Genomic DNA, 14,974 nt, shown 5'->3' with positions numbered 1-14,974 from the left:
TGATTTCACAGTTTCCCCTCAAACATATTAGTATCATAACTGTGTGTCTGACACTACCCCTTTCTCTAACTTTAATAAACTCTTGCTTGTTTTTTTTTTTATTTCTTCTGGATAAAAACAGAATGTCTTTTTATTTTTTGGTACTAAGGATTGAACCCAAGGGCATTCTACCTCCCTCTGAGCTACACTCCCAGCCCATCATATTTTTTTATTTGAAAAGAGGATCTTGCTAAGCTGTTGAGGGTCTCACTAGGTGGCTGAGGCTGTTCTGGACCTGTGATCCTCCAGTCTCAGCCTCCCAAGTACTGGGATTTCAGGTGTGCATCACCATACCAACCAAAATATATCTTCATTATATAGGACTCAGCTTTCAGCTTTTAAGTAGAACATTTGTGAAAATGTATAGCTTTTTCCTAAAACATTTTTCAAAGTATTCTAATATTTAAAATCTCAGACTTAATTACTCAATATTCCTACCCTGGGTTTGAATACATAATGGCAAAAATCATAAGGGGTCCTCAAAGATGCTGAAATAATCTTTAGCACTTGTTCATGGCAAAGCTGGACTAGCATCCACATGACTGATCCCCTCCAAACCCTATTCTGGCTTGTCTGGTTAGCTTCACAGATACCATCTACTTTGGAGTAATGTGGTATTGAGGTGTACTTCATTTTGTTTCTTCTTTTCCCTCTGGCATAACTTAGGGGTTAATTAGTGCGCTACTTTTTTTCTAAAGGCTCAGTAAGTATAGTAATCTCTTAGAGTTGAGTTACCTCAATGTCACTGTAGAAACACAATGAAAACTCCCTCTATTAGGCAGGCTCACATATCTGCAGAGGTGTTCTCTGGAAATAGTTCAAGAGCTCTAGAACTTTGTTTCCTTTCTTTTTTTATCCTGTGCCTAGAAGCCATTTGGGTCACCCTGGGTAGACTTTGGAAAACTACCTGCCCTGGAGAGATTCAATGTGGCAAACTTATACAATCACAGAGGGTTCTTTAATATGCATTTAGGTATTGTTCTTAGTTTAAACATTCAAGAAACCTGAGTTCAGACTTTTATCCAATGAATAGCTGTGACAGGTGATGTTTCCTGTTGATACCAAATAAGATAAAACACTGCTGGTATCTTTAAACCCCAAGATGTAGTCACGCACGGAAGACAAAAATGACCCTGTTTGTAATATTTTAATACAGAGTAATATATGCTCCACCCTTCTTGAAATAGAACCCAAAATATGACATTGGAATGTAAACTATGACTACTAGTAGAAATAGACAACTAAACTTCCTCAGACTATAGATTCAGCATCTGCAGTAACAAAACTAAGAGCATATGATGGCCCCAAACTAGTGATGTCTTAGTGACTTTGGTTCACAGAGAAAGCTGCAGACTCTAGGTAAGAACATATGTGTATAGAATGTCACTGAAATTTTATAGTTGTCTTCAAGACCTGATAACAGATTCCCACATGAACATATCTACATCCATGATAGTGTAACACAATGCTACAAACAGGTCCTGTTTTGAAGATGTTAATTCCTCCTCATTTAGGTAGAATAGAGCATAACTGCAAAGCTGTGAAGAATTCCTGCAAGAACCTCCCTGTATCTTGGGATATTGCAAATATGCTCTTATGTTCTTGCATTACAAACCACATTAAGTTTGTTATTCAATTAGCATAACTCAGTTGCCATGGTGGAATTAGTATGGTTGCTCACAAAGGACTTTGTATGGAGTTGGATGCTCTCATGCAAATCTTGTCTCGAAAGACGTCTTCTGAACTCACTAGTGGTGAAATAGTATATGACTGGGTCAAGACAGGAATTCAGACTAGCAAGACACAGGGCCACAGAATGAAATATTAGAATCACTCTTCTGGCTAGGCAGCTTTTAATTTCATTGGACTTGACCAGGAAATCTAAAGGAAAACTGAAGTGATAGGGTGCAAAGCAAATTAGGAATACCCCTGCACAGGTTAGAATCATCTTCAAGGCTTTCTTTTTCTCTCCAAGGTCTTGAGCAACAGTGTATTTATCCTGCAGCGATAAAACTGTCTTCCAGGTACAATAAAGGACAATCAGAAGAGGAGTAACAAACCCAACTAACTCTCCAATGGTCATCATGGCAACAGACTGAGCCAGATTGACATTTCTGGTGGGAAGATCCACAAAGCATTTCGTTCTGTTGTCTGGGGTGTCGTCATTGGATCTGAGGAGAGGGAAGAGTAGACAGGCGAGGCAGATGATCAGCCAGCCAGCAATGCTGATATACAAGTCATATTTCTGTTTGCAATCATTGAAGCGAAAGGGGTACATGAGAAACCAAAATCGTCGCACACTGATGCAGACCAAGAAGTAGATGCTTGCATACATGTTGACATATTTCAGGTAGAAGCAGAACATGCAGAGACCAGGTCCAAATGGCCAGTCATGGTTCAAGTAGTAAAAGATCCTCAGTGGAAGGGAAAGAACTTGTAATAGGTCAGCAATGGCTAAGTTGATCATAAATATCACTGCTCGTTTTGTTTCTTTCATATAACCATAGAATACCCACAAAGCTAATATGTTCCCTATGAGACCTGGCACGAGAATTACAGTGTATGTCACTGCATAGATAAAGTAACGAAAATCTGTGTTGTCCCCATCTGTTCTATTACATGTATCATTAGCAAGCATGATTCTAGAGAAACCGTTTTTACCTAATGGTCATTCAAAGCCTCTTTACCTAATGGTCATTCAAAGCCTCAACTCACAGTTAATGGCTGCTCTTTCCAAAAGATGGATCATCAATAGCTTGGAGAAATTGAGTATAAAATAATCTTCTTTTTGCCACATCTGTTAGTTTCTATTTATGATTTGGGGACATTCCAATTATCTGCACATTTGCCTTGGATTTATCTGCAGTAACTATGTGGAAGTATACTGTCCAAACACAGAAAAAAAGCCTTTATAAATGTCTTCTCTTGTTTAATCTATTATAAAGTCTTCTGGGCATTACGACAGTTGGTTTTCTCCAATTTGGATCATGAATGTGCCATATTGAAGCTCTTGAAATTCCCATATGATGATATCCATCTATTTACAGATGTTTGACCTTCCTTCCTTCCTTCCTTCCTTCCTTCCTTCCTTCCCTTCTTCCTTCCTTCTTCTGTCTTTCTTTTTTAGTTCACATATGTTTTCTTTAGTGCAGTGTGTCTGTCACTCTTCTGGAATGACTAACTTGGGCAGATTCATTTTCTGGAACTTTTTAGATATTCTTTGAGAGTTTCAATGTGAGAAACAAACGTGACACTGCAAGTGAAAGAAAATAAGCCAATTATTGTCTGACACATTTTTGAAAAAGAGAAAAGCCTATGCAAACAAAAATGTATTAGTTTGAAAGGAAAGTTTTCATGTGCATGAAGGCAATATGCTACAGTTTCCATGAGACATTTTATAACTATAGGAAGTATAGTTAGAAGGAACCTGAGAAATAATCTAGTCCATTGCTCCTTGAAATCTAAGAACTAATACCACACACAAGCTTGCTAGAAATTCTCAGGTCCTATTTCCATCTTCAAAATCAGAATCCACTTTTTAACAGTCAACCCAGATTCTTCTGCATGTTACCATTTGTGAAGCTCTGATATAGACCATTGCTTCACAAACTTCACAGATTGTCAGCCTAGTCCGGTGGAGTTATTTTTTAATACAGCTTGCCTAGTGTTTCCTCCAGAGACTCTGATTCAGTCTGTTGGTGTAGGGCCCGAAATATGTAGTTTTTAAATGCTCCCCATATGATTCTGATATAGCCAGCCCAGCATTTGTCCTTGAACCATCATTTGGGGGCCACTAATTTGATCCAAATCCTTCCCAGATGTCTGAAAATAAGTGGGCAACCAGCCTTTCTTTAAATACTTCCATTTACATGGGTCATTTAGTCACCTCTTAATTATCCAAGACAACAGACCATAGCACCAGAGCAGAGCATCCAAATCCCCAGAAAGATGACTCAGCTGGGTCCATGACCCTTATTCTGAGGTAAACAAATTTTAGCTTAGGGACTTGGATAGTTGCCTCAGGGATGCTGAAATCTAGGAGGACTTAACTGACTTTAAAGATATGTGGGAAGAACAAAAATGAAATGGGAATTATGAAATATCCTGCTTTAGATTATCAAATCCATGTGGTTTGAAGCAGGCAGGATTCAGCCCCTGAAGGAATTGTTATTATTATTTTGCCTCAAATGACTGCTAAGTAAAATAGCACATTTTGTTCAAAGATATATGCTCGATTTATTTAAAAGGCTTAATGAGAAAATTGTCTATATATGCGTGTTGAAGAAGTTAATTATTTTTATACTTTTGTTGGTGAATTGTAATTATACATCATAGTGAGGTTCAAAGTGGTACAAACATACATGCACGTATCTCTAACTGAGCTTTCGTCCACATCCCACCCACTCACCTTTCTTTCTTCTCCAGATATTTAGTGATATTGTTAGTGATACCTTCACATATGGACAAAACCTTTATTGAACTATTTCCTTCCTAAATCTTTCTTTTCTCCCTCCCCATATCCCTGTCCCAGTCCTCTTCAACTGTTCTACCAATCTCTCTCGTCAATTATCTAAAGTTCCTTTTGTTTTTTGTTTTCTGTTTTCTTTCTACATTCCACATATGAGAGAAAACTTAGGAGCCTTGACTTTCTGAGACTGGCTGATCCCACTTAGAATATTAGTCTCTAATATGCACCACCCATTTTCTTGCAAATGACATACTATTATTCTTATTTATGCACGAGTAAAGTTCTACCGTGTGCATATATCACATTTTTGTTATCCATTCATTCATCTGTTCCTGGACACCTATGTTGATCCCATAATTTCAGTATTATGAATGGCGCTGATGTAAATAAACATGGGTATTGCATGTACCACTATAGTACACTGACTTTAATTCTTTTTGGAAAGATACTGAGCAGTGGTATAACTGAGTCATATGGTGGTTTCATTCCTAGTCTTTTGAGAAAAATAGGTAAAATACTTAATATTTCTCAGATAAGCAATATGTAGGAAGATGGCATTATTAAGCACAGCTAGGCACACAGTAAAGTACAGCACTAATACTGAAAAAGTTGTTATAATTAAGCAGAAAATCATATACATATGGTTGAGGTATGTTTTAAAATATTGTCAAAGTTAATGATTTTATTTGGCTGATCGAGAAAATTAGATGGCAATCAATAAGTATGTGAGAAGGTACTCAGCATGAGTAGCCACCAGGGAAATACAAAGCAGAATTACAATGGGATGACAACTCACTCAAGTTTGGATGGCAATCGCCAAGAATATGAACAATAATGAATGCTGGCAAGGCTGTGGGGGGAAAGGCATTCCTATACACTGTTGGTAGGAACATGGATTAGTGCAGTCATTATAGAAAGCAGTACAGAGGTGCTTCAAAAAAACTAACTCAGAATTTAAATATGATGTCTAGAATTCCATGGTTATTTCAGCACTGTTCTCAATAGAAAAGGTATAGAAAAAAGCTTAAGGAACCATCAACACACAAGTAAAGAAAATATGGTACATATACTCAGTGGATTAAGTGCTTTTTAGCCTTTAAAAAGTGGGAAATTCTGTCATCTGCAACAACATGGATGAACCTGGAGAATAATCTAGGCACAGAAAAACAAGTACTTCATGATCTCAGTTATATGTGGAATCTAAAAGTCAAACTCATAGAAGTAGGGGGTAGAATGGTGGTTTCCAAGGGCTGGAGATGAAGTGGGCCATGAAGAAATGTTAGTCAATAGCTATAAATTTTCAGTTATAAAGAACACTCCATCTTATCAAAAAATGGGCATTGAAACTTTATGCTTATATATGCTTTTGATGCATCCATGAATGTCTTATGAAATATTCATCATCTTGCTAAAATGAATTCTTACATCTTTGGAATGAAGATAGCAGGTGTTTTCCTGTGTAGGTTTCCCATACTGCCTGTAGAAAGAGGTACATCCCTCTGTATGGACATTGACAGGCAGACAATTATCCACTTGAACATTTGATCACTTACTGGTCCTAAAATGGCAGAAATCCCACATGCAAGCCTGAAGGTTAGGGGAGTCCGCCCTGGTACTGCTTTGAATCAGAGCCTTGTGCCCAGAGGGATCTTGTTAAACTTCCACTTGAGTCTATATACAGTTGTGCACAGGGATGACAGCATCATCCCACTGATTTTAAGCAGGTGACTCATCACTAGCTCCTGCAATCTGTAAGTATCATGGGTTAAGAGCTTAATAAATCCTATAATTATCTTAATATCACACTGTTTTTTGTGTTAAATCTATTCATCTGTAAAAAGTCTTTCAAATATACTGTAATTTGTAAAAAAATTAATTTCAGTTACAAAATAAGTTTTATTATGCAGCATAGAGATTATAGTTAATCGTATTGTACTATTTACTTGAAATTTGATCAGAGCAGATATTAACTATGTCCATCATCCTCACACTCACACTCATACACAGATGCTTTGGTGATACCTTTCCCTGAGGCTTTCCTTGACCTTCCTGTTTAAACTCGTTTCCTTTCCCACATCTCCCTTTCTCTCCCTTCCTCTCTCCCCTGATCCTCTTCCACTACTTTACTGGTCTCCTCAATTCTCATGACTTCCTTTTTCTTTACTTTTTTCCCTCTCTAGTAAACATGTGATCTTTGATTTTCTGAGTCTCACTGATATTGCTTATCGGGATGCTTCCCAGTTCCATCCATTTTCCTACACTGTTATGTATGGGAGAGAAAAAGAGGGGGATAGAAGAAGTACAGGGAAGGAAAAACCCCAAAGTTAGATCCACTATGAATGAATCATTATAAATCTCATTATCATGTACAACTGTAATGCAACACTACAAAATTAATGGTAACATAAATTAAACTAAAATTGAAACTTTTCCAGCACTCTCTAACTCACTATATTTATTTTCTTCATATCAATCATTGATGACATACTCAATCTTTTTACTTACTTAGTTTTATGTATTTTCCCTCCTAGAACATAAAGTCCAAGAGGAAAACACTCTTGTATATTGCATTTATTGGTGTATACCAAAGCCAAAATCTGTGCAAAACACAGAGTAAGTGATCAATATTTGTAGAATGCAGTAATTTAGTAAATATATATTAATTTAAAATAAAGTTAACATATCCTAAATCAAACCCATAATATCTCTCATCTCAAAACAAGATTCTAGTCCAGACTTTCTTATTTCTAATAGATTCATTAATATTTCCCAGGCAGCCTGACTGAGTTTTGGAGTCATTGATTCTTTCTCATTAATTGAATCCAGGGATATTCTAATACTGAGCTATATCCTCAGCCCTTTTTTAATTTTTCTTTTGAAACAGTATCTCACTAGGTTGCTGAGAGTCTTGTTAAGTTGTCGAGGTTACTCTTGAACTTGAGAACCTCCTATCTCAGCCTCACAAATACTGGGCTTACAGGCATGCACCATCACACCCAGCTATTTTCCACTTTTAATATGTTCCTAAGGGGGAGCTACCATACCATGAGAGAAATAATATATGTTTAGGAGTCAGATATGTGTTTAAATGCTTGCTCCTTCATGTAATAGCTGTGCAATCTTGAGCACATCACTAAATCTCTCTAGGCATTAATATTAGGCATTAATATTTTCCTTAGTAAAATTAATCAGCATACCTAACTTACAGAATCAGTTTTTAAATTAAGTGAGCTAATTTCTAATATATTTAACACATTTCTGGGTACATACATGTTCAATAAAAGTAGTTATAAAGCCGGGCGTGGTGGCGCACGCTTGTAATCCCAGCGCTTGGGAGACTGAGACAGGAGGATCTCACAGGTTCGAAGCCAGCCTCAGCTACTGAGTGAGGCTTTCAGCAATTCAGTGAGACCCTGTTTCCAAATGAAATATAAAATAGGTCTAGGAGTATAGCCTGGAGATAGAGGGCCCACAGGTTCCATCCCCAGTACTACAAAAAAATAGTTATTATAACTGATATTATTAACTTATCACAACCATCTTATTCTTAAATTTACATTGTTTCTACTCTACTTCAGGCATTTAGTATCCTTATCCCTCGTTTTTTTCTACTCCATTCTACATAAGGCTGTCCTGTTTTTATTTTTCTAAGATAAGCTCTTTAAAATGTATTAATGGCTCTCTGTTTCTCACAAATCACAAGGTGCATAGTCTGGTAATTAATGGCTTCCTTAATAAAGTGTCATCAACTTTTAGGTTTTATCTCCCACTATTCCACTAATATGCCCAGTACTTCATCCCGATTGACTTCCTACTCTTCACACCGACTTTTTTCTTTTTATATTCAGCATTGGATCATTTGGTTACCTCATCCTAGAATATCTTCTTTTTTTCCCTATCAATCCTACCAATATGTAAAAAGATCTATCTCAAATTTCCTGTTCTTCATGAAATATTGTGTGGTTAACTCAACAATGAAATGCTAGCCCCTTTCTTTGAATCCCATTTGTAATTCTGTCATAGTCCCTAACTTCCTCTTTTTAAGTATAGTAATTTATGTCTGTGCCTTATTAATGCCACTGTTCTCCTGCACACTGTTTTCTTGTCTTATGAATGGCACTGTTCTCCTGTGCACCTCACTCCACTCCACCTAGTCCAGAAACTCCTCGAAGCCACAGACTGAGACTTAAACACTTTTATTTCCTTTCCCATACCTGGGATATGGCTTGAAATGTGGTAGATTCAGGAAATAATTTATTCATCATCAACAATGTACCAGGAACCATGTTTGCTATTGGGAATTTAGACAACCAAAATAAGGCTCATTGCCTCTGTCTTATGGGGCCTTAGTCTACTGAGAGAGAATTATAATCACTGTACACTGCGAGAAATGTGATAATAAGCAATACATAGTGTATCGTATAAGTACATAAGGAAGGAATCATCTAAACTTTTTTTTACTTTTATATAATTTATTCAGCAGTAAGATAAAGACTTAAATGCTATTTTGTAAGCAAATATTGGAACATCTAATGGAAAATTTGACTTTGATCAGGAATTAGATTCTTGTTCAGAATTATCAATTCATGTAATGGATATATTTGCTGAAGTGAAAGTGAACTTAAGCTAGGACTACCCTCCTGAAGTCTATGTTCCCACACATTGTAATCCTGAAATACTCTAGAATAGAGCATCTCCCTCCTGGGATGCTTTTACTTCATTTGGCTAACACATTTTTAGTAGGAAAAATTGCTTGGGAAGATGGGGGAACCCCAAGGGAAACCTCCAAGTTATCTGTGCAGTATGAATATAAATACTTCCTTATCTGAGGGTTGGGGAGGACAAAGAATGAATGGAGAATTTTTTTCAGAGCATATCACTATTCTCTGAGATTGTCCTTTTATGAAAAAGAATCCATATTGTAACACTGGAACAGACTCCAGGCACTAGAGCAGACTGCGATATTCAGTGATAGATTTATTTGAAACATTAAGCCAGAATTCTTGAACAGAAAATCTCCTTATGCCAGGAGCTGGTCCTTCCTTATTCATACTTATTTACTTCCTTACTTGGGAAGAGGAAAAAAATACAAAGGAACCAATGGCTCCAATTTAGCATGCTCTTTCTAGTGTATATAGGTCAGAAACTATTTCATGTGGAGTTCTTTATTTATGAATATGTATCTGTTTATTCCAACCTGGAGCTTCACTGAATTTTACTTATATTCCCAAGTTGTTTTTTATTTATATATAGCTTCAGTTGCTTAATCAAGCAAAACATGGTTCTAATGAACATCAGGGATAGCTTAGTTTTCATTATGGTAAAACTTACTCTGAAACAAGCTGTTATTATCAATAAAGGTGTTAGCATATTAAACACCTTAAGATTCTTCCCCCATTTAAATGTCTATCTATGGCCGGAAGCAGTGGTATATGCATATAATCCCAGCACCTGGGAGGCTGAGGCAGGAGTATCACAGCTTCAAACCAAGGGCACAGTAACTTAGTGGACCCTGTTTCAAAATTTAAAAAAGGGCTCAGTGCACAAATCAGAGGTAGAACGTTCCTGTGTACAATCCCTGGTAGCACTGAAAATAAAAAGTAAAATGCTTATATTTTAATAAAGTGAGTGATCAAAATACTAGATCATGCTGGGTATGGTGGTGCATGCTTGCAATTCCAGCATTTGGGAGGCTGAGACAAGAGGATCGTGGTTCTTGGCTAGCTTCAGCTACTACTTAGTGAGGCCCTTTGCAACTCAGTGAGACTCTGTTTCAAAATAAAGAATAAAAAATAGGGCTGGGGTGTAGCTTGAAGGTAGAATACCCTTGGATTCCATCCCCAATGCGGAAAATAAAAACCTAGATCATCAAATTATCTAGCACCCAATGGTGGGCTTTGAGACTTGCCCAGAAACCACATAATCCCAGGTTATGGGCAACCACTTGCTCAAAAACCAACTTTATGTTTGAGTTTTGGTTAAGGATACACTTTAGTGAGCCATATAAAAAGGAGAGCCAGCATCACAAGAGCAAAAGTGACTGCAAATAATGTAGGGATGAAAGGGTGTGTGCAGGAGGCCATTGTGTCATTGTGCCACACAAGTAATCCCAAATGTTGGATAGATTAGAACAGAACAAATCCTTCCTGGTTCTGATAAGGACATACCACATGGCAAATCTCACTCTATCCATACTACCTTCCTCCTACCACCTGTAAAGAATGTTAGACTATTTGCTCTTAGGCTTCTTTTTCATTTTTAAAAGCCAAATTTACAATGTTTCTGAGATACCTGTCCAGCACCTGCTCATGGTTAACATGCTAAATGTATGGCAAGAAGAATACACTTTGGAAAGTATTGGCTTGCTTTGTTCTCCTAGGGAATTCACCAGTTCTATTCTACTGAATGTTTCATAAGATTTTTTTTTTTGGTGATACTGGGGTTCCTGGAAACCCTTCTACCTCCAGGCTACACTCCCAGACCTATTTTATACTATTTTTATTGGGAAACAGGGTCTCTAAAGCCAGCACACGTGTCTGGCTTTGAACCTCTGCGATCCTCCTGTCTCCTCCTCCCAAGCGCAGGGATTACAAGCGTGCACCACCACGCCCGGCCATAAGATTTTTTTTAATCTTAAAGAGGGGTGTTCTACCTGGATGCCCCCTCCAGTCAGGCTTCCAACTCATCTTAGCTTTGACACCCTCTGTGAGTCTCCTGTAGGTCAACTTCAAGAAGAAAGAAAACACATATGCATGGATGGACAACGCAGCCACTGTGAGCATCACCATTTGGCAAGAAAGTTATTTCCCTTTTGTTAAGTCTAAAGGTCTCTGCTAAGATCTGAAACCCATTTCCTTTCAACAGACAGCATATCTTTTCCTCTGCTCTGAAAAGTACTCTTAATTACTTGAAGACATCAAGGAAGTCAACACTGGGATTCATATCACCAATAAATAATGCATAGTCACGTTGCCTTTCCTTAACTATCCTAATGTGAAATTATTTTATAGTCTAGAGGACATTGCACATCAATTGGTAGTGGGGTAGGATGACCCCAGAGGCTATTCAAACCTGTAGTAAGAATTAACACACACTATCTACGACCTTTCCCCTACCACCCATAAAGAATGTTAGGCTATTTGCTCTTATATACTTCCAGTTCTCAAGGGCTTACTAGTAACCACATGATTTATATGTATACTTATTTTTATTGTTTTCCATTTTCTTAGGCCTAGTCTCTCAAAATCTGCTGTTTAGGCTAAGTGTAGTGCTTTTCAAAAAGTCATATTCCTGGATGCACTGAATCTAAATTACCAAAGGGTATAACCAAGAGATCTATATTTTGGATGATGGCTACTGAGAATTGAACTCAGGGGCACTCTATTTCTGAGCTACATCCCAGCCTTTTTTATTTTTATTATTAAATAGGGTCCCGCTAAGTTTCTGAGGGTCTTGCTATGTTGCCAAGGTTGTCCTCGAACCCGTGCTCTCATCTCAGCCCCCTTCCAAGTACTGGTATTACAGGTGTGCATCATAACATTCAGCTCCTCTTTACTTGTTAACATGTTTTGAAACAAAGTCTTGATAAGTTGTTTACAGTCTTAGTAGGTTGCCTAGGTTGGCCTCAAAACTGTGATCCTTCTGTCCTGGCATTCCAGGTATGAGCCATGATCCCCGGTTAAGGGATCTATATTTTAACAAGGTTCATATGTAGTCAAAACTGAGTGCCTTCAAATTTTAAAATCTTCCTTGAGTGAAAGGGAGCATGTGCTCTAAAGCCAAATGAGAATCCTTGCAGGCCTTCACAGTGCTGTCCTGTCTTCATTGGCTGTGTTTTCAATTGTCCTGACTCTTAAATTACTGTATCCTACCTGCATCCATTAAAATATTCTTCAACTCTCAGGCTTAAGAGACACTGTTCCCAAATAAAAAATAAAATAAAATATGTCTGGGAGTGTAGCTCAGAGGTAGAAGGGTTTTCCATCCCCCGTACCATCAAAAAAAAAAAAATCTTCTTCAAGGTGACTATCAAAAAGTGCTACCTTTTCAATGAAGTCCTTCATTATGCCCCAATTGGTTGGGATCATACCCATATGAGAACTCCCACATCATTTTATTTGCATCCAAAACATGCTTATTACTAAACCATTTCCACAAAATTATGAGCTGCTTGCCAGCAAAGACAGTCTTTTAATGACTATTACACTCTGTCACTTCAAAAATTTCCATCTACAAGCCAGGCGTGGTGGCGCACGTTTGTAATCCCAGCATTTTGGAGGCTGAAACAGGAGGATCCTGGTTCGAGGACAGCCTCAGCTACTTAGTGAGGCCCTCTGCAACTCAGTGAGACCCTGTTTCAAAACAAAGAATAAAAAATGTCCCTGGGTTCCAACCCCAGTACTACCAAAAAAAATTTTCCAGCTATTATATATGTAGCAGAAACTCAATTAGGCTAAGTTTATTTGGGTTCTAGACTGGACCTTACAATGATAGTGAGGTCCCCTTTTCTTCCCTATATGTTAAGTTCTTTTGTAAACAAGTTAAAGCTCCATTTTGTTAACCTTTTTTGAGGTACTGGAGATCGAACATAGGAGCGTTCCAACTCTGAGTTATACCCCAGGCTTTTTATTTATTTTTATTGCGAAGCATGGTCTCTCTAAGTTACTGTTGGTTTTCCTAGGTTGCTGAAGCTGACCTTGAACCTGTGATCCTCCTGTCTCGGCCTCCCAAGTGCTGGGGTCACAAGTGTGTGTCACCATGCCTGGCTTGTTTTTAACTCCTGACTGATAGGGACCTCAAACCTTTTTTTATCTAAATAAGATTAAGACACCAGTGAAAGTATTAAATCGCTTTTCATGGGTGCTGTAAAACCCCGAGCAGATAGCTTAGAACTACATGTAGTCAAATATCTGGTGATCGGTGTCTCCTATTTTCATTACTCTGAGTTTCCTCAACTTTCCCTTTAGAAGACAAGTCACTCTTTTACCAGGTTCTATGTTGTACTTTAAATTTCAAACGTGTTCACTTTGTAGAAGTGATGAGAAGATCACAAGTTATGTTACAGTGGGAAAACTGTATGCGTTTCCTGTTCTTAGTGTTGACACGGCTGTGGGGATTTTCCTCAGCTTTTCTGAATGTGCACCTTGTGTCTCAGACCAGACATGAGCATTTGAATGAGAAGGGTTTTTTTTTTTTTTAAAGGAAACTTATGAGCTTCCAAGCTTACATAAAATAAACTAAGGTCCAAGATAATCAGATCCTTCTGTCCCTTTTCACTTTTTTGCCATCCTTCTTGCAATTTTCTCTTTGAGAGTGTGCCCTATTCACTGCTAAGCGGGATTAATAGCCTGTGAAAGTGGAGGAGTAAACCGACCTTATGGGGTCTGGTGGAAGAGCAAGGGTGGAGTTAAAAATAAAACCAGTCCCGGGGCCTCACCTCAGGGCCGTGATGTGGGGCCTCGGTGGCTCCGCAATGTGGTATGATTTCCACTGAGAGAAAAAAAAAATCATTCCTTTAAAAAAGAAGAGAAAAATATTTCCCACTTATTGGACTGGGACCCAATCTCTTTCTTTCTCTTTTCTTTTCTTTTCTTTGTTTTCTTTTCTTTTTCTTTTCTTTTTTGTCCCTGTGGTACTGGAAATTGAACCCAGAAGCATTCTATTTCCAAGCTATGCCCCCAGCCTTATTTTTTTGTATTTATTACAAAATTATTATTCTTTATTTTGTTTTGCATTTTTTTTTTGGTGGTACTGGGGTTCCTGGAAGCCCTTCTACCTCTGGGATACACTTCCACGGGTTAAACTCCCAGACCTATTTTTATACTTTTTTTATGTGAAAACAGGGTCTCTTAAACCAGCACGGCTGGCTTCGAACCTGCGCGATCCTCCTGTCTCCGCCTCCCAAGCGCGGGGATTACAAGCGTGTGCCACCATGCTCAGCAAAATGTTTATTCTTTATTTTGAAACAGGGTCTCACTGAGTTGCAGAGGGCCTCAGTAAGTAGCCGAGGCTGTCCGCGAATTGCGATCCCCCTGTCTCAGCCTCCCAAATGCTGGGGTTACAAGCGTGCGCCACCACACCCGGCTCTTTCTTTTTTTTTTTCTTTTTCTTTTTTTTTTTTAATTAAGGAACAGTCTTGTTTCCCGTATGAAGAGTTTACACTGAGAAAGAGAGTCCCCCACCTTTAAAGATTAGGGCCCAGGAACACAAACCTGGCAATGTTTCCTAGAGAATGTCAGTATCCCCATGAAAAGAGAATTTCTGAAGGCTATGTAATCGATCCCAGAGCTTTTGTATTCTTCGCTTTTTAAATCTCTTACTGTGTCAGTTTTTTCTAGCCTTTGTGCTTAGTAGCCTTTTCCTCCACAGTTAATCGTATTTTATTTCTATTTGGAAGCCAATTCTTCCATTATATGTCATCCAAAATCTATAGCATTTTGTTTTAAACAGTCAAAGGGTAATGAAAAA

General features: G+C 38.0%; 1 protein-coding gene across 1 annotated transcript; it reads right to left on the bottom strand.

The window, feature by feature from the left end:
• Positions 1–1,675: 1,675 nt before the first annotated feature.
• Positions 1,676–2,677, bottom strand: GPR174 (G protein-coupled receptor 174; the record flags this gene model as incomplete). Its single annotated transcript, XM_080719287.1, has 1 exon — positions 1,676–2,677. The coding sequence occupies one exon, from the start codon at positions 2,675–2,677 to the stop codon at positions 1,676–1,678; it is 1,002 nt and encodes a 333-aa protein (XP_080575413.1).
• Positions 2,678–14,974: the final 12,297 nt, after the last annotated feature.

This window comes from Muscardinus avellanarius (genome assembly GCF_963383645.1).
Source record: "Muscardinus avellanarius genome assembly, chromosome: X".
Lineage (NCBI taxonomy): Eukaryota > Metazoa > Chordata > Mammalia > Rodentia > Gliridae > Muscardinus > Muscardinus avellanarius.
Note: the sequence above shows the minus strand (reverse complement) of the source record. Positions and strands in the feature narration are given on the sequence as shown.